Source organism: Pristis pectinata, chromosome 28 (genome assembly GCF_009764475.1).
Source record: "Pristis pectinata isolate sPriPec2 chromosome 28, sPriPec2.1.pri, whole genome shotgun sequence".
Lineage (NCBI taxonomy): Eukaryota > Metazoa > Chordata > Chondrichthyes > Rhinopristiformes > Pristidae > Pristis > Pristis pectinata.
In genome coordinates, this window is record NC_067432.1 from 24,109,050 (window position 1) to 24,130,588 (window position 21,539).

The 21,539-nt window shown below is 39.0% G+C and overlaps 1 protein-coding gene across 3 annotated transcripts in view; it reads left to right on the forward strand.

Annotated features, from left to right (window-relative positions):
- The window catches only part of spg21 (SPG21 abhydrolase domain containing, maspardin), a 37,069-nt gene extending 15,878 nt beyond the window's left edge, over positions 1 to 21,191 (forward strand). For all 3 annotated transcript variants that reach the window (XM_052040640.1, XM_052040639.1, XM_052040641.1), the window contains exons 6-10: positions 1,209 to 1,354; positions 10,085 to 10,193; positions 11,091 to 11,198; positions 17,531 to 17,671; positions 17,938 to 21,191. In XM_052040640.1, the coding sequence (XP_051896600.1) occupies positions 1,209 to 1,354; positions 10,085 to 10,193; positions 11,091 to 11,198; positions 17,531 to 17,671; positions 17,938 to 18,057 (624 nt within the window). In that variant the 3' untranslated portion in view covers positions 18,058 to 21,191. The remainder of the gene's footprint in view (positions 1 to 1,208; positions 1,355 to 10,084; positions 10,194 to 11,090; positions 11,199 to 17,530; positions 17,672 to 17,937) is intronic.
- The last annotated feature ends 348 nt before the right edge of the window (positions 21,192 to 21,539 follow it).

Here is a 21,539-nt window from a genome sequence, read left to right on the forward strand (position 1 = left end):
TTTGAGGGGAAATGAGAAAGTACTGTCAGGATAGAGGTCCAGAACTCACCGATATAAAATGGGGAAAAAAAAAGTGCTGGGAAATGTTCAATAGGTCAGCCAGCATTTGTATAGAGAGAGAAATTAATGTTTCTGATCTTTCATTGGATTGCAGCTCACTGACTTAAAGGCCGGTAGAGGCAGAAACCTCACTGTGTTTATAAAGGCCTGAATGTATACTTGAGGTGCAGTGACCTGTAGGATTGTGGATCGTGCCAGGAAGATGAGATCAGGTTGGATAGCTCATTTTCAACCAACTTCAATGTGATGGATTGAATGGACTCCTCCTACGTTGTAAATTTCCAACAAAGTCACTAAAGGTTGTGGCTTGGTTTAATAAAACAACTTCAAAATGCAAATGCAAAGTACTAGGATTTATTTGCTAAGGAATGCAATTGGGGAAAAAAATCACTTTGGTAGGGAAAAAAGTAGAACAGGGTAGTAGACTAAAGGATTTAGGAAAACGAGTGAACAATTCATTAAAAGTTGCAGTGCAGGTCAACAACTCAGAAATGCTAATTCACTACTTGGATGTAGAATTCAAAGGTAGTGATGTAATTTGAACCTGCCGAGAAGATTTGTTTGATCATACTTGGAGCAGTATGCACAATTTTGATCTCTAATAAAAGGATATGGTAGCTATGAAGAGGGTTTGAAAAAGGTTTGCCATTTGATATCAGAGCTGAGAGGTTTTGCATATCCAGAAAAGCTGACTCTTTTCTGAGGAGTGACTTGATAGATTTTTAAGGCAGTGAAATTTTGATGACTCAAAGAAAATACTTCCCTTCTTGGAGAATACGAGAAGTGGGGCCATAAAAATAAAATCCATTATCTGTTCGAGAAGAAGGAATGTTCAACTGAATAGCATGATTCAAATAAATAGAATGAATGTGTATAAGAGAAAGCTAGATAACATACGATAGAAAGAAATTGGAGGGTATGCTAATTGTTTGAGATAAGAGGGATAGGAGAAGGCTTTTATTAGCAACACCAGAATAGATGAACACCAGAACAGACCAGATAAGCTGAATGGCTATGACATATAATCTGATGTAATAAAATGAAATTTTTTTTTCAAATGGTAGGTTTTAGAATTTACTGAGATTTTCAATGCCATAATATCCACAACTCCTGGATAAACTAACACTAGTCAAATCTCATTTGTGTAGGTTCACATTTTTGGTGCTTCCTTGGGAGGATTTTTGGCACAGAAGTTTGCAGAATATGCGCACAAATCACCCAGAGTTCATTCCCTTGTCTTGTGTAATTCATTCAGTGATACATCTATCTTCAACCAGTCTTGGACTGCCAATAGGTAAGATGTTAAAAAGATCAATGTTTCATTTTTGATGGTACAATTATTCACTTCATATCATCGAAAGGAACCCATTTGAATTTGATAGGATTGTAGAATCTTGAATTTTCTCCTGCTGTTTTTTCCCCTCTTATTCCAATATCCCTTTTGACTCTTAACAAATCTTAATAAATCTACAACCCAAGGAAAGCAAGTTCATATATGTAATAGTATTTTGGTATAAGAGAGGTTCTTAAGTAACTAAAACTCAGTCATGTGTTAACAATGCATATATTGAAACTCCTCTTGTGTCCATCCACCTAAATCATAGATCTTTCCATCAGCAGGTATTATACCAAGCTTATGTGTTGATCTTGCTAAGATCCTGTATTGTAGATTGCCTGTCCTCGATCAGTGGGTAGACCAAAAGATGTTGCATGGTCTGCCTCAAACCTTAATTGTAGTGAAGCCCCATTTCTGTGTGTTGGCTCTCAAACGGCTGACTCGGGTACGAAGGTAACTTAGGACGTTCCAATTGGACTGTTATCCTTCAGGAAGTACTCTAATGCCATTGCTGACCCCATAGCCACGGTCTGGAAGTTGTGCCTGCCACAGGTAATGGGATCTGGTCTGAACGATAGTGTTTCTACCTTTGTTTTTATGAGGAAGCTTCTACATAACTTTAGCCATTTTTCTGCAAGCATGGGATAGTGTAATGGATGTGTAACTGCCACTTATTTGCAGTTTCCCATCTCCTTGGCTGTTCAGTTCTGTGGAATGTGGCTGTATTTCAGGAAGGAGGTATTTCAGAAAGGATAGAAAAGCTGTTGAAATTCATTTGCTTAAGGCAGCCTGTGATGATGCAGGTCATTCAGAACCGAATCCGTTTTGGTTTTGCATAGTTGGAATGTTCCCTTAATGGGGTGCATTCTCATCACAGAAGTTACATAGGATGGGTGCAAGAGGTTCCATCATTGATGGCTATGACCTCCAGTCAACCCAGCTGGTGCATGTGTAATAAAGTGCTCGGCCTGGATGTAGCCCTTGCCCCTCAGGTCATTGTTTCGATAATGCCATGTCTTTGGATGCATTGATTGGTCTTGTTAGTGTTAGGGAATAGAGGTGCCAGTACATTTTGTTGGAGTATACAGCTGCATTGCAAGTGATTTGTATTTCTCCACAAGTAATATAAAGATCATAGTATACCCATCGGTTTTGGATCAGATAGACCAACTGACAAACACTGGGAATCTTTCTAACTGCTGATCCTGCTGTCACCATTCACTGAGTGAGCTAGTATTGAGATGGAATCCCCTTAACTATTTTTTGGTTAGTTTAGTGCACATGTCCATAAATACACTTAACTACATGGTGAGATACTGTTACTGCACAGCTTCTGGAAGAGCAGAACTACATGGACTGCATTTAACTGTGTGTTGGTTGTCTGTCATCTCATTAAAATCTGAATGGGTTGCTTGCTGGCAGTTGAGTAGTTGGGCAGTGACATAATTCTGTTATTTTTTTTCTAATATGAATTTTAAATCTGATTCCGTGGTGACCTTTACTCTAAAGTCACCACACCTGTTGAGATGCCTGGTAGTAACTGCGAAGGTGGCTATCGGTACACACAACTCTGGAATTACTCCTTACCGCTGCGTATCTTTCTTACCTGTCATTACCCTACAACTTCAGGTCAAAATTGTTCTGCAGTAATGCAAAATTCTGCAACCAGTACAGTGACTGTTCCAATCTACCTATTTTAGGTCGTCTAAATTGATACTTGGGAATTGTTTTGCTAGTTACCTGACACATGAACAGAAATTGCTGGAAGCACCCAGCAGGTCAGGCAGCATTGGAGAAAGACGTGTAGCATTTCTGGTCAGAGACCCTTCATCAGAACTTTCTGACGAAGGAGTTCCGACTAAGGGTTTCTGACCTGAAACATTAATTCACTTTCTTTTTCTACAGATGTTTTTCTATCTGCTGATAATGCTGAGTGATTAAAAAGCTTGTGTTTTTATTTTAGACTTCCAGCATCTGTAGTTTTTTGATTTTCATTTTGGTTGAACATTGAACAGGACAGTACAGGAACAGGCCCTTCGGCTCACTAAGTCTGCACCGACCACGATGCCAATGTAACTGATCCCATCTGCCTTCACGTGGTCCATATCACTCCTTGCCTGTTCATGTGTCTGTCTAAATACCTCTTGAGCATTACTTCTACCACCTCCCCTGGCAGTGCGTTCCAGGCACCTACCACTCTGTGTGTGTGTGTGTGTGTGTGTGTGTGTGTGTGTGTGTATCTATACATATATAAAAAAAATAAACAACTTGCCTTGCACATCTCCTTTAAACTTTTCCCCTCTCACTTTAAACCTATGCTCTCTGGTGTTTAACATTTCCACCCTGGGGAAAAATACTCTGGCTATCTCCCTTATCTATGCCTCTCAAAATTATATATACTTGTATCAGGTTGTCCCTCAGCCTCTGATGCTCCAGAGAAAACAATCCAAGTTCGTCCACCCTCTCTTTATAGCTCATACACTGGAATCCAGGCAACATCCTGGTGAACTACTTCTGCACCCTCTCCAAAGCCTCCATATCTTTCCTATAGTGTGGCGACCAGAATTGCGCCCAGTACTCCAAATGCATCCTAACCAAATTTTTATACATCTGCAACATAACTTGCCAACTTTTATACTCTGTGCCTCGACCTATGAAGGAAAGCATGCCATACGCGTTCTCTCCCACCCTATCCACTTGTGTTGCCACTTTTGTGGAGCTGTGGACTTGCACCCAAGATCCCTCTATACATCAATGCTCCTAATAGTCCTACCATTTACTGTATGCTTTCCTCTTGCATTTGACCTTCCAAAATTGAGATCTTGTGAACCTAAATGTGTTCATTCTAACGCCTCTGATATTCTTGTCAGGATCAATTTGTAAGCATCTTCCTTTGTTTTGAAATGTTATGCATACCGCAACTTGCACTGAATCTTTCAAAGTAAAAGGAGATGACAAGTAGAAAATGGGATGTGGTTCTGCAGGCAGGGATTAGGGAGCTAGGAAAATGGTTAAAAAGCAGGACCTCAAAGGATTACTCCCAGAAATCGGGATGTGGAGCAAATGAATATGTGGCTGGAGTGAAGGTGCAAGAGGGAGGGATTTAGTTTTCTGAGGCATTGGGACCATTTCTGGGGCAGGCTGGATATATGCAAATTAAACAGCTTGTACCTTTGTAGGGCCTGAAACAAATCCTTGTGGGGAGTTGGGTGGAGTTGCTAGTACCATTGAGGGAGATTTTAACAAGCTTGACAGAGTGTGGGAACCCTGAAAGGAATTCAGGAAGAAGAGAAACAAAACAGGAAGGGGAAATTAGAAAAGTATAAGTAAAATAAACAGCACAAACCAAGGTGATCAGTAAATAGAGCCCAAGTCTGGAAAAATGTTAAAGTGGCAAGTTAAAGTTGGTAAATCACATTCACAAAAGGTGAATAAATTAATGGCACAAATAGAAGTAAATGGGTATGATCTTCTTGCTAAATTATAAATATGTTTACAGTGAGCAAAGCTGGCAGCTGAATATACAAACATATTTGACATTTAGAAAGGCCTGGCAAAAGGAACAGGAGGTGGTTTAACATAGTGCTGGAAGAACTCGGGTCAGGCAGCATCTTGGGGGGGAGGGGTGGGGTGGTGTTGGTGGTGGGGAGGGAAATAAATAGTTGATGTTTCAGGTCGAGGTGCAGTAGCAAGAAGTGATCTTGGCTCAACAGATCACAACGTAGAATTAGAATCAATTTGTGTTGAGCTTAAAAAAAAAGCAAAATATGAAGAATGTTATTTATACGTTACCAAATAATAATTGTAATATCGGGCATGACATAAATCAGCAGTGCATATAACAGGAGTAATACGGTAGCCATGGAAGACTTAATAGACAAGTCAAATTTGCATTAATAAGATGGAGGATCAATTCATAGATGGTTTTTAGAACAACCTGTTGAGGAAAGTTGACCCCTTTTTGGACAATGAGAAAGGGTTAATTGATGATCTTATTGTGTGAATGACTCGTGATGGAATTCTTCATTAAGAAGGAAAGTGAAGTAGTTCAGTTTGGAACTAGGGTCCTAAATCTAAACAAAGGAAACTACGATGGTATGAGGCGTAAGCTGACTGTGGTAGATTGGGAAATTTCATTGAAAGGCACGACGGTGGACAGACAATGGCTGACATTTAAGGAATGAATGCAGGACTGTGACAGTTACACATTCCTGCTTAATGTAATAATAGAAAAGGAAAAGCAATCCATGGTCAACAAAATAAGTTAAGGATAGGTTCGATCCAAAGAGGAGTCAGTTATAGTCGTCAGAAAGTAGTAAGCTTGAGGATTAGGAGCAATTTCGAATTCAGCAAAAACAAAGATGAGATTGACTAAGAATCAGAAAACAGTGTGAGAGAAAACTTGCAAAGAACTAAGAAGTGGACTGCAGAAGCTGCCACAAGTAGGTAAAAACAAAAATATCGTTGAAGTCAGAAACAGGAATTTATAACACGGAACAAAAAATTGGCAGAATAATTAAACAAATACTCTGGTTCTTCCTTCACAGAAAATAACATAAATCAGACATGCTAGCGAGCCATGACTAATGAAAAGGAAGAATCAAAGGAACATAGTAATAGTAAAATAAAGGTAGTGGAGAAATTAATGGGACTGAGCTGATAAATCCTCAGGCCCTGATGATCTACATCTCAGGACAGTAAATGAGGTGGTCATGGAATTAGTTGATGCATTAGTTTTCATCCTCCAAAATGCTATAGATTATGGGACTGCTCCTGACAGAGACTTAAAAAAAAAGACCTGGGGACTGCAGACAGGCTAACATCTGAAGAATGCTGGATTGTGTGCATTTTGGAGAGAAGCCAGCAGGGGGTGGTGGTTCCATTTGCCTGCTACCCATGTCCTTGAAGGTAAATGTCACTGGTTTGGGAGGTGCTGTTGGTGTAGCCTGGACAAGTAACTGTAGTATATTTTGTAGGTGGCACACACTGGAGCCAATGTCAGCTGGTGGAGGAGGGAATTAATGTTTAGGGTGGATGATGGGATGCTAATCGATATACCAATTCCTTTTGAAGGTTACTACTGTATCTTTATCCACCACGTTTAGAGCAGTCTGTGCCAAACCTAACCACTTAAGTTTTTAATAAAAGTTTTTCTCCTTTTCCCTCTCATTCTTTCACCAATAATTTTAAGTGCCTGCCTTGTGTTTGTTGACTCTTCAGCCAGCAGTTTTTCTTTTCTCACTTCGTGATTTGAAACACTTCTATAAGATCTCTTTTCTTCCTCTCCTTCTCAACTCTAACAAGAACAACCTCAGTTTAGGCTCAGTCCTTTGGTTGTAAAATAGTAGAAAACTGGTAATGTTGAACATGTGGAGGGGGGGTGGGGGTGGGGGGGGAGGGGTTGAGGAATGTGAAACTGCAGGTCATTTAGGCCAACATCAGTAAAAGGGAATTTGCCAACTCCTAAAAGAGCAATTCTGTCAGTCCCATTTCCCTGTTCTTTTCCCTTATCTCTACGTTATTCTCTCTCCTACCCATACAGCTTTGATTGCACTGATTTTATTTACACCACTCTGCAGGCCAGTGAATTCCAGATCATAGCCATTCTCTCAACAAAGAAGAGGTATCTTTTGGCAAAAAAATTAAACCTATGCCTCCCTGGTCTTTGAACCATCTTTCTTCTAATCTCTCATCCCTAAAACAGTTGTATAGCAGTTGGAGCTGCTGCCTCACAATTCCAGAGACCTAGGCTCAATCCTTAACTTGGGTGCTGTCTGTGCAGAGTTCGTACATTCTCTCCACAGGTTTCCTCCCACATCCCAGTGACATGATAGTAGGTTAATTGGCCAGTGTAAACTGCCCCTTAGTGTAGGTTAATGGCACAAAGAATCAAAGGGGCATGTGTAAGTTTGAAAAAGTTGCAGGATTACAAGGAAATGATGGAGAGAATGGGGCTCATGGGATTGCTCCCCTGGGATGTAACTGATGGGCCAAATGGCCTCCTTTGGTGTGATAACAAGATATGATGAATTTGTTCTGCAGAGTCTTGATGTCCTTCCCAAAACATGGTGCCCACAATTTGAACTATTATTTTATATAGGTTGACTATAGCTTTTTGGCTTTGCATTCTACTTTTATTAAGAGTTCCACGTGCTTTGCTGACTGGTTTGTTAATGTTTTGTTTCCACTGTGTTTGCCATTGACCCTTGAAGTACAGCAGTATGTAATAGGCTGCTGTGTTGAAACCAAAACAGTTAGTTTTCTGAATCTCATTAATTTCTTGTAGTGCTGCCGAATGGGAATCCAGATTTTAATCTAAAATATTCCAATGGGAATTAAAAATTGATGCAAACTGGAAAACAAAATCTGAAGACCTGATCAGGATGTCAGAAGATTCAAAACACAATTTGTACTGCATAATTGAAACTTCCAAACTGCCTTCCTTATAACAATCTCACGGGATGTATGAAACTGACGAGAATACCTTTGGCAGTCACTATTGGGTGAATGGAACTGAGGGATCAGGGCACTCAGATTATCTCTCTCAGAATGGTAATTGAAATCTTAAAAGAATAAATGGTGATACACTGGGCAGGTTTGGCTACATCTACGTAGTGAAAAGTGTAGTGTCAATTTTTCAGACTACTAGCCTTCTGGTGGAAAGTTTTGAATTCTCTACTTTTTCATTCCAGTGTGGTAGAGGAGATGACTAAAGTATTCTGTGTGTATTTTGAAATGCAGCAAAATTTCGTAAAGTTACACTAAAAGAAGAGAACCAGCTATAGTAATAGATAACAAGGGACTAACAGGATTAGTGTTAATGGAAGTTGACAGTTCACCTGGAATATATCATAGTTTGCTAAAAGAAGCAAGATATAAATAACATTGGAACTGGTCTAAATCATCTTCAATCCTTTGGTTGCGAAATAGTAAAAAAATTGGTAGTGTTAAACTGGTGAGTGGTGGGGGTAGAGAACAGTGAAACTGGGAAACCACAGGTTAGTTAGGCTAACGTCACTAAAAGGAAATGTGTAGAAATCATCGGGGGCAAAATAAACTTTAAGGAGAAAGCATCGAAAACAGCCAACGTAGCTTTGTCTAAGACACATTGTTTCTGATGTCTGAATTCCTTGAGGGTAATAAAGAAGGTTGATCAAGGAAGTGATGGTGTTTTCTGGAAGGTATTTCACAGATAGAATCTGTGAACTTTGGTGGAGAAAAGTGGTGGTATAGGTATGGAATTATCTCAGTGCGAGAAGTCAAAAGATCGGTTAGGGTGCATGTTTTCCAGACTGGGCAGTAGTTAGGAGTGATGGTCCCTGGGCCAGCTTTATGTTAATTACACATACAAGTTGTTATTAAACAGCTTGTATGTGGCTTGGGAAATAACCTGATAGAATTTGCATGTTATTCAAAACTTAGCAACATAGATAATAGCAAAGTAGATAGTTATGTCCCTCAGACATGAAATGGGCAGAAGTCTTGCAGGCAGACCACTCTGTGGAGAAGTATGCACTTTTAGTGGAAAAACAGCATTCCATGATTTCAATGAGTGTATGTGAGCAGAAGTTTTTTTGTAACATGTATATCATTAAAAATGTCAGGGTATTGTTTACTAAGTAGAGGAATAGATTGTAAAGATAAAGAGGTCGTGCTTTAATTTTAGGACTTGGCTGGGGTATTGTGTACAATTTTGAGCACCATGTCAGGAAAATTAAGAGCCTCAAAGATAACAGGAGGTGTACCTGAATGTTACTAGGGGTTAGCCACTTGGTTTTTGAAGGGAGAGAGAGGCTTATACAGAGATTTTTCACACAAGAAAAGGATTTTTTTCCCCCAGCAAGTGAATCAGTGACTATAGGTGAAAGATTCAAAATCATTGTCAAACAATTTAGAGGGCTGATGATTTTTTTTTTCATTTGGTTGTCAGGATCTAGAATGTTGTTCCTGAAAGATGTAGAAGATGTTTCCATTAGGTAATTTTTAAAGGAATGCGGATGTGAACTGAAGGATATGGAAGTTAAATTCCTGCGACCAACAGTAGATGATCAATATAGAGGCAAAGCATTGTCATATTTGCCTCTTAATGTTTATTTTGTGAGTGGTTTTAATTAGAGAATCAAATGTTCGAGCACAGGAATAGGCCACATCTCAGCTATCCAATTTAACCCAACTCTGCCTACTGTCCACACCATTCAATAAAGTGTAAAATTCTTTTTTTTACCTGATATATCATACAATTTTTTTTGCAATTTGAGTTTGTTATAATAAAATTTAATAATATTTTCAATAACATTTTAAAAATGCCATAAATCCTCAGCAGTTCAGACAGCATATGTGAAGAGCTAAAGGTTGAAGTCTGTGATCCTTCATCAGTTTGATGAAAAGTTATCAACTCGTTGAGTTACCTCCTCTCTCCACGGATACTTGGTGACCTGTCACGTTTCTGCAGAATTTTCTATTTTCATTTAAGATTTCCAGCATCTTCAATATTTTCCATTTGTTTTATCAAATCTTTTTCTTATGATCAGATTACTCACTTTGGATCCTTCTTGATGTCTTTCCTATCATTGAGTTATTTGTAAAAGAATTTAATTTTTTTCCCATTCAGATTTGTTTGTTAATTATGCTAATTTTCTTCAAGTTTCTCTGTCAATGAATATCAATTTTACTCAAACTTTTCTCCAGCTTTTGGCTGATGCCTGGATTTATGCTGAAAAAGATTGTTCTTGGAAACTTTACATCTGGTCCCGTGGATTCAAAAATGGCAGATGCAATAGATTTCATGGTTGATCGGGTAAGCAGTTTTTGTTGTTTCTTATTAGTTCATGATGGGATTTTCCAAGATGGGATTTGAACTCGAGTCTCTGGATCAATAGTCTAGTGCTTTGGCTGCTGGTATAATACCTTAATTATAAGACTACTGCACTCTATTTAATACTTCAATGAAGTTCACTCTCTAAGTGCAGAGATTTCTGAGAGACATCCAGTTAAAATCCAGCAGCCAGTAAGCAACAACACAGAAAAGACCAAAAGTAATAAGACCACCAGTAATGCATCTTATAACCAGAACAGGTAGCAGATGATGCCCAAGCGATTTCGTGCAGCGGTTCCAGTTCAGTTACTGTACTGAACAGGATTTGAGCTCAGTGCAGTGGCCGAGCAGTTGTTGATAAGGTTGCCAATATTGTCTTTCAAGTACAAGGAATAGGTCATTCCAAGGTAAGTTTCAGTAATTCAGTGTTTGCTGGTGGTTGCAAAATCATGGACCCTTGTGACTGTTGGTTACATTCAGACGTAGTGTCCAGAGTCACTCCATTCTGGATTTGCCTGTCACTACATCTTAGTAGGTTGGGTGTTCACATCAGTTATTTGGGAAGGTGGGCAGTTTCAGTGCCATTCTCCTTGTTGCTTGTCCGTCCTCCCTCACTCCCCTTTCTTGTTGCTTCTCTTTCCTTTCCGTCCCTGCTATGTCACCTTCCCCTGCTTTCAACCAGCTACTGTGCACGAACACGTGTGTGACGGAATACTCATCATGTTCTTGGATAACAGCTGTGGTGACAGCAAGTAGACTTTCAGTACCAGGATTTTAACAATGGATCGAAATGTTTAACTTGGAGTTGTTGTAGCCTTACTACTTAATGTTTGTTTCATGAACATTTCCCACCTCTCTCTCTCATTTTATTCAAAACAGTTGGAAAGTTTGGGACAGGGTGAGTTGGCCTCTCGTCTCACTCTTAATTGTCAGAACTCCTATGTAGAACCTCACAAGATTAAAGATGTTCCTGTAACAATAATGGATGTAAGTATGTTTGATTTCTAATATACAGGGATGCTTGAATTATCTCACAGCCCCATGTAGTCTCACATTTGGTGGATTAACTGGTTCATTTGGTGTTACTTCCCTTTTAGTAGTTTCATGGTTTTCTTCCCCACCCCACCCCCCCCCCAACCCAGTTAAAGATGCTTCATACTTTTACTGGAAAAACAAAAAAACTGCAGATGTTGGAAATCTGAAATAAGAACAGAAAATGCTGGAAGTATTCAGCAGGTCAGGCGGCATCTGTACACAACTAAACAAAGTCATCAGAAGAAAGCCCTTCATTGGAACTCGGAAACGTTAGAAATGAAGTTTTAAATTGGGAAGTGTAAAGGAACAAAGACTGATAGGGTGGAGACAGTGAATGTCTGTGGTGCCAGCTGAGAAAGAACTTAGGAAGCAGATCTGTCTGGATGAGATGGATGGGAAAAGAGGAGGGAGGAAAAAAAAATCAATGCTGGAACTTTGCAAATGCTGGACCTTCAAAATGAAACAGAAATACTCAGCACATCAGGCAACTTCAGTGGAGAGAGAAAACAGAGTTATCACTACTGATGGAAATGGAGAAGTAAGGTGACAGACAGTTGGAGGTGCAGGATCACCCCTGCATACTGAGCGTTCTGCAAAGCAGTCACCCCTGTTTGCCCTTGCTTTCTCCAAGGTAGAGGAGACCACATCATGAGCACCAAATGCATTACCTTGATCCTCTCTACCAGTACTGCTTTTTTAAACTTAAAAGATGTTTTATTTCTAATTTCCTAGTTTTGGTGAAAGGTTATCAAATTGAAATGTTAACTCTATTTATCTCTCTCCATATACTGCCTAACCTATTGAGTGTTTTCAGCATTTTCTATTTTTATTTCAAGCTCTTCTAAACTTGCTAGATATCTGTAGTATTTTCAGATGTCCTCTTTATTTAAGTGCATTTACTTAACCAGACAGCACAGAACAATATCTTCAGCTGTCATGTCACCACTGTTGAAAGAGCCATGTGTTCTTCCTGGTTGCCCTGCAAATTTCCTCTTTTGTGTTTACCATGTTCCTCTTTAAAATTAGATTGTATAATTAAATCACATGTAGTAGATGGGTTGGGGTGATGCTTCTATCAGTCTGTCAGATGGTGCATCCAGATCACAACTTATGTAAACAAAAATCCGTTTTGCCCTCAGGTTTTTATCAATCAGTATTCTATGTTCTCCTCCTGCAAGTGGAACAGTTTTTCTCTTTCAAGGTGATCAAAGCTACTTGTAATTTTAAGAACTTAAACTTCCACTCAACTTTCCTTGTTCTAATGAAAACAGTCCCAGTTTTTCGCCTTTTCTACTTAAGGCTTTCATCCTTGCTCGCATTCTAACAATTTTTTTCACCCTCTCCATGGCTTTGAACCCCTGGAGTTCCTAGAGAGAGAAAATATTCTACTGTTGTTTAAGATTAACTACAACTTCCTTGTCTGTGCACTATTTGCCTCTGTTACAAAAAAAAAGCCAGACTCAATAGTTTTAATAATTTGTCCTACCAATTTCTTATCAAGTTTGTGTCCCTGAGTATCCCTTTTAAACCTGCATTTTTTTAAATTTTGTACTTGCTGGCTCATTTTTCTAAGATGTCACATGCCAAGCATCAATAGCAAGAAAATAGAAGTTCTTGGGATCCAAGGGAAAGGTTGGATTAAACGTGACTTCATGTCAGAAAGCAAAGGGTAATGTTTGGTTGGAATTTTAGGGATGTATGCAGTGGTGTTCTGCAGGGCTCATTACTAGATCCCTTATGCTTTAAACTGTAGGAGACATTTAAAAAAAAATTGCTAATAACAAAATTGGTATTGTGGTTGGTAGCGAGGAACTTGTATACAGGAAAATACCAGTGGACAGATTAAGGGGGTACCAAAGTGGCAAATAGAGTTTACCCCAGCGAGCTGTGAGCTAATGTACTTGGGGAGAGCAAGGGAAATGCAAGTAATGGTAGAAGTTTAGAGGGATGGAAGGACTTCAGAGATTTGAGCACACATGCTCTAATGGTGGCAGGGCGGTCATAAGACTGTTAAGCCATGCAGCATACCTGCCTGTAATGGCTGAAGCATAGAATACAAGATCAGGGAGGTTGTACCAGAAATAGAAGCAACACCAGCTAGCCAGCAGCTTGAATATTGTGTACCTTTCTGGCCACCGCACTGCAGGAAGGATGTGATAGCATGAGGAGGAGTGCAGAGAATTAGTTGTGAGGAGACAACACCTAAGCTCTGGGGAAACTTAAATGTTGTGTATAAAATTATGAGAGGCCTTGATAGGGTAAACAAAAATGGTCTATTTCCCTTAGCGGAGAGGTCAATAACAATGAATGGAGTTCAATGCATGAAAGGGGAATGTAGACAGAAACCCTAACCACATTTAAACAGTACCTTGGTGAACACCTGAATGGATAAAACTTCTAAAAGTACAGGCCAACATGGGCACTAGAATTATATCAGAGCATTAAATGTTTTCTGCCATTTCAGCAGTCTGTCTCTGTACTCCTGAAGTTTGCTACTATTATATTTCCCAGATTTCATTTTGGAATTGTGACCTGTGTACCTAAGTATGGGTCATTAATTAATCTAAAGGATTAATGCACTGATTACTAACTTTACAGGAACACCATTGTATACTTCCGTCCATTTTGAAAAACAAGCAGCCTATTTTGGTCTCCACTTTGCCCCTCAGCCAGTATCCAGGCTGCCAGTCCCTTTTTTTTAAATCATGGAATTCAATTTTGTTCAAAGCAGAACTAGCTAGAGTGAACTGGTAAATTAGATTAAGGGATTGGTCAATTGAGATGCGCTCTTGGGCATTTAAGACGATCCTTCAGAATACACAGAATAGATCATGCCAGGAAGAAAGAGAAATTCCAAGGAGACCTGTGATTAACTAAAGAAGTTAAAGATAGTATTGGATTTAAAAGAAAAAAAATGGAGAATTATTAATGGAAAATAAGCAGATGGCAAATGAATTAGGCATTTTGCATCAGAAGATGCATCTTAAAACTGGCTGTAAATCAGGAATAGGGAGGTAAAGAAGAACTTAGAAAAATTACAGTCAACTGGGTAGTGGTGCGTGGCAAACTGTAGGAGCTGTGGACTGACTGCTGTCCTGATGGACTTCATCCTATGGTCCTAAAAGAATCGCCAGTGAGATGGTTAATGTGTTGGTTTTAATTTAGAAATTGGGGAAGATTCCATTAGATTGGAAAATAGCAAGTGTAAGTTCTTTATTCAAAAAGGGAGGGAAGCAGAGAGGAGGAAAATGCAGGCCAGTTAAGATTACATTTGCCGAGGAGGAAAATGCAGGCCAGTTAAGATTACATTTGCCAAGGGGGAAAATGTTAGAAGCTGAGGTTAAAGATGATATGATAGGGGACGTAGAAAATTGAAAGTAATCAGGCAAAATCAGCATGGGTTTTGTGAAAGAGAAATCTGTTGACCAATTTATTAGAATTCTTCAAAGGAGCAATGTTCAGAGGATAAAGAGGAAGTAATTCATATAATATAGTTAGATTTCCAAAGCATTTGGTAAGGTACCATGTCAAAGTTTATTTCAGAAAATAAAGTTCATGGTGTGGGAGGTAAGATATCGCTGTGTACAGAAGGTTGATTGGCCAACAGTAAACAATAGGCATAAGTGGGCCTTTTTCTGTTCAGCAAGATGCAACAAATACAGTGCCACAGGTTGCTGATGGAGCAACAACTTTTTACATTTTGTATAAATGACTTGGATAAAGACTCCGAAAGTATAGATGTTAAATTTGCTGATGACACTCAGGTAGGTAGGAAAAGAAGTTGTGAAAAGGACCGAGTCTACAAAGGTGTAAGGGTAGATTGAATGCAAGGATCTGGTAAATGAAGTATAATCTGGGAAAATTTGTCGTTGTCCATTTTAGCAGGAAAAATAAATGGTGAGAGACTGCAGAGTTCTGAAATGCAGAAGGATCTGAGTGTCCCACTGAATGATTTATAAAAGGTTAGTCAACGAGCATGGAAACAGGCCCTTTGGCCCAACTGGTCCATGCGGACCAAATGCCTATTCAAGCTAGTCCTATTTGCCAGTGTTTGGCCCATATCCTTCTAAAGCTTTCCTATCCATGTACCTATGCAACTGTCTTTTTAAGTTGTTATTGTACCCCTCTCAAACATTTTTATGGCAGCTCATTCCATATACATACCACCCGCTGTGTTTCAGCGAAAGAAAAAATTGCCCCTCAAGTTCCTAATAAGTCTTTCCCCTCTCACCTTAAACGTACGCCCAATAGCTCTTGATTCCCCAACCCTGGGGAAAAAGTCTGAGTGCATTCACCCTATCTATGCCCCTCATGATTTTATACAGCTTTATAAGATCACCCCTTGGTCTCCTGTGCTCCACGGAAGACAGTCCTAGCCTGTCCAGCCTCTCCTTATAATTCAATCCCTTGATTCCTGGCAACATCCTTGTAAATCTTTTCTGCACTTTTTCCAGCTTAATAACACCTTTCTTGTAACAGGGTTACTAAAACTGAATACAAAACTCAAAAAGTGCAGCCTCATCGGCATCCTGAACACCTGCAACATAACCTCCCAACTTCTATACTTAGTGCCCTAACTGATGAACACTAGCGTCCCACCCTGTCTACCTGTGACACCACTTTCAAGGAACCATTCACCTGAACTCCAAGGTCCCTCCATTCTACAACACTCCCTAGGGCCCATCTGTTTAATTTGATAGTCCTACCTTTCTAAAATGCAACACCTCATACCAATCTGCATTAAACTCCATTTGCCATTCCTCATATGTGTACAGGTTAGTATGTGGATTCAGCAAGTAATTAGAAAAGCTAACAGAATGTTATTTATTGCGGGGGGAATGAATACAGAAATAAGGAACTTGTGCTTCCGTTACATAATAGTCTAGATATGGTCCCATCAGTATCCTATGTACAATATTGGACTCCTATTTTTAAGGAAGTATATTGATCTGATGGAAGCAGATCAGACAAGGTTTACCAGACTAATATCTGGAATGGGCAGACTGTTGGTCAGGCTAGGCTTATGTCTGCTGATCTTTAGAATAAGAGGGCACATGACTGAAACATTTAAGGATACTGAGGATGTGGAGAGGCTATTTCCTATCATGAGAGAATCTAGAGTTAGGTGTTATTCTTTGAAAATACGGGGTTGCCCAATTAAGACAGATGCACATTTTTCTCTCATTAGGTTGTGTCTTTGTAACTCTCTTCAAAAGGTGTTGAAAGCACAGTGTTTAAATATTTTTAAGGCAGATGTAGGTCAATTCTTGATGAGCAAGGGTGGGGTGAAATATTGCTGCAGATAGCCGGGAATGCAAAGTTGAGTTTTCAGTGAGGTCAGATGTGATCTTACTAAATGGCAGAGCAAGCTGATGAGCTTAATTGTGCTCTTAATTCGTATGATTGAATGTGGGCCAGTTTTTGTTTTCTGTGGGACTTCTATCACACTCCACCTGAAAGCCTATCTTCATACCTCCATTATCTCCATTGCCATTATTTTGGAAAAGGAGAAAACAAAACATACATTATTTGGAGGTTTTAATAACTTCAGGGCATTTAAAGTCCAAGAAGTGGAATGCGGAAGTGATACGTCAGGTCTAAGCTCTGTCATATTGTAACATCCAGTTAAACAGTTGGAAAAATAAATAATTTTCAGAAAGCAATGTCTCCATGACATTCCCCATTCTTAACAATGACCAGACCATCATGTCTGTGCAGAACGCAAGACTGGAGTGCTTGCAAGCATCCTCAGCCGCAAGGGCTGATTGGAAGACCTTAGCATCATAAAGGCTAGTCATCAATCAGTTTCATTCACTGTATTTGATATTGAGAAGAGGCTGAATGCACTGGACACAACATATCCTGTGGGCATTGACACCACTCCAGGTGTAGTGCTGAGGACTTGTGCCCCACAAGTAGCTGGATCTTAACCAAAGCTGTTGTAGTATAGCTGCAACACTAATCTACTGGGCAATATATCAGAAATGACCTATAAAAAGCAATATGCATCAGATCTAGGTAGTAAGCACCCAACAGTCTCTCTGTCATCAGTGAAGTGATGGAAGGTTAGCGATCAAGTGTCATTTATTCACTAATAATTCCCTTGTGTCTTTTTTCCCAACAAAGGTAAGTGCAAAATTTATTTGGAACTTGAGCCAAGTCTTTGGCCCCTAATTAGTCCTACCCTTCCCTCAACAATCATCACTTTCATATGCCCAATGAATACTTCTAGAGGAATACTTTATGTGGGCAATTCAAGGTGTGTGTTCTATCGCCTATTTTAGGTCTTTGACCATAGTGCACTTTCTCAAGATGCCAAAGAAGAAATGTATAAACTATATCCAAATGCAAGGCGGGCACATCTTAAAACCGGTGGTAACTTTCCCTATTTGTGTCGGAGTGCTGAAGTTAACCTTTATGTACAGGTAAGTGTCAAAAGTTACCTCCACCACCATCACAATATGGCACAGTATCTACTATCTGCAAGATATTTTGGCGCTACTTTAATAGCTACTCCTAAACCCAGGAGCAGCATTGCATTTATTTGTATTAGATTTGGATTTGGTGTAATTTGTTTAATATTCTAAAAACATTATTACATGTTGAACACCACAGTAATTTCAGCCAGTAAAGATAGAATGTATCCAGGTGTTTAACTTCAGCATCTGTAAAGTTTGGCCTCTGTTTTCAGATCCACTTGCGGCAGTTCCATGGTACACGTTATGCTGCAATCGACCCGGCCATGGTGAGTGCTGAGGAACTTGAAGTGCACAGAGCCAGAGTTGACAATGTGAATGAAGAGCAGTTGTAACCGTTGCCCTCGAAGAAAAGTAATTTTCCACATGAAGGCACTGCGCTGAGAACTCTTGATTTTTTTTTTGAAGAAGTGTCAGTGGTGCCTTTTTTTTAAAGGAAGGTGTTTCTTTATAGTACAGATGTTGAGATGTCAGTTTATATTTGTTTATTACTAATGAATTCAATCCCCAGAAGGTATGTGCTTAACAGCCGTGGTTTGTGGGCAATGTTGGACAATCTTCAACCTAGTTAATGATGTACACTCCAAGCCATGCATAAATAACCAACTGAGAATGCAAGTATTCCTTGATTTAGCTCTTGCATCAATTCTATTTAGGTCAACCCAATTTTACTTCAACTCATTCTTTGATATGACATTGGACCAGTTAAATGCCTCATCTCCATCTTGTCTGTGGTCCAGATACATTCTAGTTCTTGATACTGGGCTTGTATTTTACTAAGGTATGTGAAATTGTTATATAGGGCTGTTTCTTTTTGTACTTGATATGATATCTTTAATTGAAAATATTTTAAATCATTTATTTAAAATTTTGCCACTATTTTGAAGTTATTACAAAACTATTAAATGTGCACATTACTTTGTATAGTTATTAACTTTTGATTTGCTACTGGTTCTGTTTACAGTTCCAAATATAAAGCCAGGATTTGAAAGCTTAAGTGTGTAACTTTGGTTATTTATAAGCTAATAGTTTAGCTGTAAACAATTTTGTGTTACCCATAACTAAACTTGTTTGGCTTTAATTATTTTTATTGGAAGAAAAGAGTTCCTTAGAGGAAGGATACACTTTTCCATAATATATTGTGATGTCATAATGCCACTGGTGTGTTTGCTGCATTCTGTAAGCTAACTGCAAACAGTAATGGATAAAGTCCAAAGCTACTTTTAAGATGGTCATTCATTGCTGAGCCCTCTCACTGGCAACTTTGCATTAATGTGTTGTGATAGTTGACAAATTACATTGTTTTGGTAAATGTTCGTAGTCAAATATAATTTGATACCTGATTCTCTCTCCATTACTCCACTTCAGCCTGACTTGAGAATATTTTTTAAATTTAAGTGACCTTCTTGAAGAAGCTGGACTGCTTTCCATCCATCAGTAAGTTCTCCATCCCCAGCATCCTCTTCCCTGCTTTGCAGGATTTCGTGTTGAGTAATGAACCAGGATTTGTTAATAATCTGACTGTAAAGATCCAGCTTCAATATAACTGTTTAGCTGAATCCCTCGCACCAATTTAGTAGATATTTACTGCATCCTTTCTCAGTCTTTCACGTCTTTCCTAAAGTGTGTAGCTAGAATTCTTTGCAATAACATAATGGTCTAATGTATATTTTCTTGAGACCATTGTGCAGCACAGGAACAGGCCCTTTGGCCCACAATGTCTGTGCTGACTGTGATACCAAAATAAACTAAACCGATCTGCCTGCTCATGGTCCATATTTCTCCAGCCCCTGCATGTTCATGTGCCTGTCTAAATGCCTCTTAAATGCCACTATTGTGTCTGCATCTACCACCACCCCTGGCAGAGCGTTCCAGGCACCAAGATTTGTTCTTTTTACATCATGGGCATCAAGTTTGCTAATGGGGAGCAATGAATCAGTTGTCTCGCTGCGCCCCCTATGAATGCCCTGTTAAACAAACTTGGGTCTTGCTAGTTCTTGGGTGGCAGATGCAGTGGAAGTACCAAGTGTTGCCAGGGAAATCAGCTGATCCAGACATCAGACTTGAATTTATGACCCAACAAAAAACTGCCACATGAGCAGAGACTGATAAAAAGTTTTCTTTTCTTACTAGCTTTTCAAGCGATTTCTGAAAATTGCTGTAGTCAGCATCGCTTCCATTCCCTTTACCAACCTTATCTATTACCTCTTTAAAAGTTCAATCAAAAGTTGAAACCTGATTTACCTCTATCTCATTCATGACGGCCTTCCTTTATTAATTCACAATTCTTAAAGTGCCAAATACATTTTCCCCAATTGTTTCAGATGTAGCATTAGCTAAAATACTCTCTGAGCCGTTGTAGAAGTTGGCTTATTACCCTTGGGATTGTCGTAGGATCCTGCTCATTTTCCATGGGGCTATCTTATCATTAGGTTATTGTTCTCAAAACTTGTGCATTGATTTTACTTGGCCATTGACAAACCAAATCCATTGTCCTCAAGGCCTTCGTAGCAATAGTTATGTTCTCAGGAGCAGCATTGAAATTCCTTCTTGTCCTTTGATCCATCAAAGGTGCATTGTCATTATCCTCAGGAAACTATCACTGTCCTTAGACCATCAGCTGGAGATTGAAATTTGAGTTGGACTCAGACATCACCCAATGTGGCCAAGCTCAGGGCATTGCCCAAAGTGAATCTTTGAGAGCCTTTGTCCAAGATGGAAGGTACCATTGTAAATTCTGCCATTTTATGAAGAATGTACCAGAGAACAATTTGTTGCTAATTTGTCGTCAGGAGTTTGCTATGAATTTAAATTTAGTTCACTATGGGTTAATTTTCAACAGGCTTTAGTTTTTGATAAATCAGGTGATTTTTTTTTTAAACCTCTCTCTATCTCAGTCACAGCTTTGTTGACATTCTAGCTACCAAGGTAACCAAAATGGGATAGTTTAAATGATAGCTTAGTAAACTGAACTTTGAAGCCGAAGCAAGTGTTAATACTCTGGAATGCTTGTTCTATGAGAAAGTAGCCTGGCGTTGTGATACATAGGTTATTAACTTAGACTTGTAGGCTTTGTTGTAAATTATGACTGTGTAATTTTATGAAATGACTGAGAAATGACATTTACTACTATGCTGCATAGATTAATTCCAAGAAAATAATATTGAAGTGTTTGTATTTCAGATTGAAAATACTTTTCATTCTAATGTACAAGGGATTCTTGCAGGAAATTCATTTTATATCTTCTGCTGGTTTCCTGAGGAAACTCTTTAATTTGTACATTTAGTGTCAGAACTGCTTTTGGCAATTCACAGCTTATTGTACACCAGGAATATGTGCAATAAAATTAGAAACCTCTACTTTGTTTTTATTCTGTAAATGCTGGACAGAAGGAGCAGCGACGATGCTCTCTTAGTATAAATCAAATAGTATTCTAAATAAAATACAGTATTTGTTTTGGCTTTCCAAATATAGCCTTGAATTTTTTTGACTGAGCTCTTGTGGAAGGGGAAGGTGAGATTGCCACCTCTTGTTGCTACATATGGAATTCTTACAAACCATCAAAGATCCCAGCAAACATAGCTGATTCACACTCGGTGCTTTCTACAGTACCAATCTGTACCCAAGTTTTGGCATGGGTTAAAATTGTTCTTGGTAATAAAATTCTGCAGGGAAGCCATGGCTTCAGATAATGTCCTGGGAGAAAGGCTGTCAGCACTTGCTCTTCAGATACTTTTCTACAAAACAATTAATGAAACAACAAGCAATATAACTTATTTTTCACTCCAGTGTTACCTGTACTAGCAATTGAAGACTT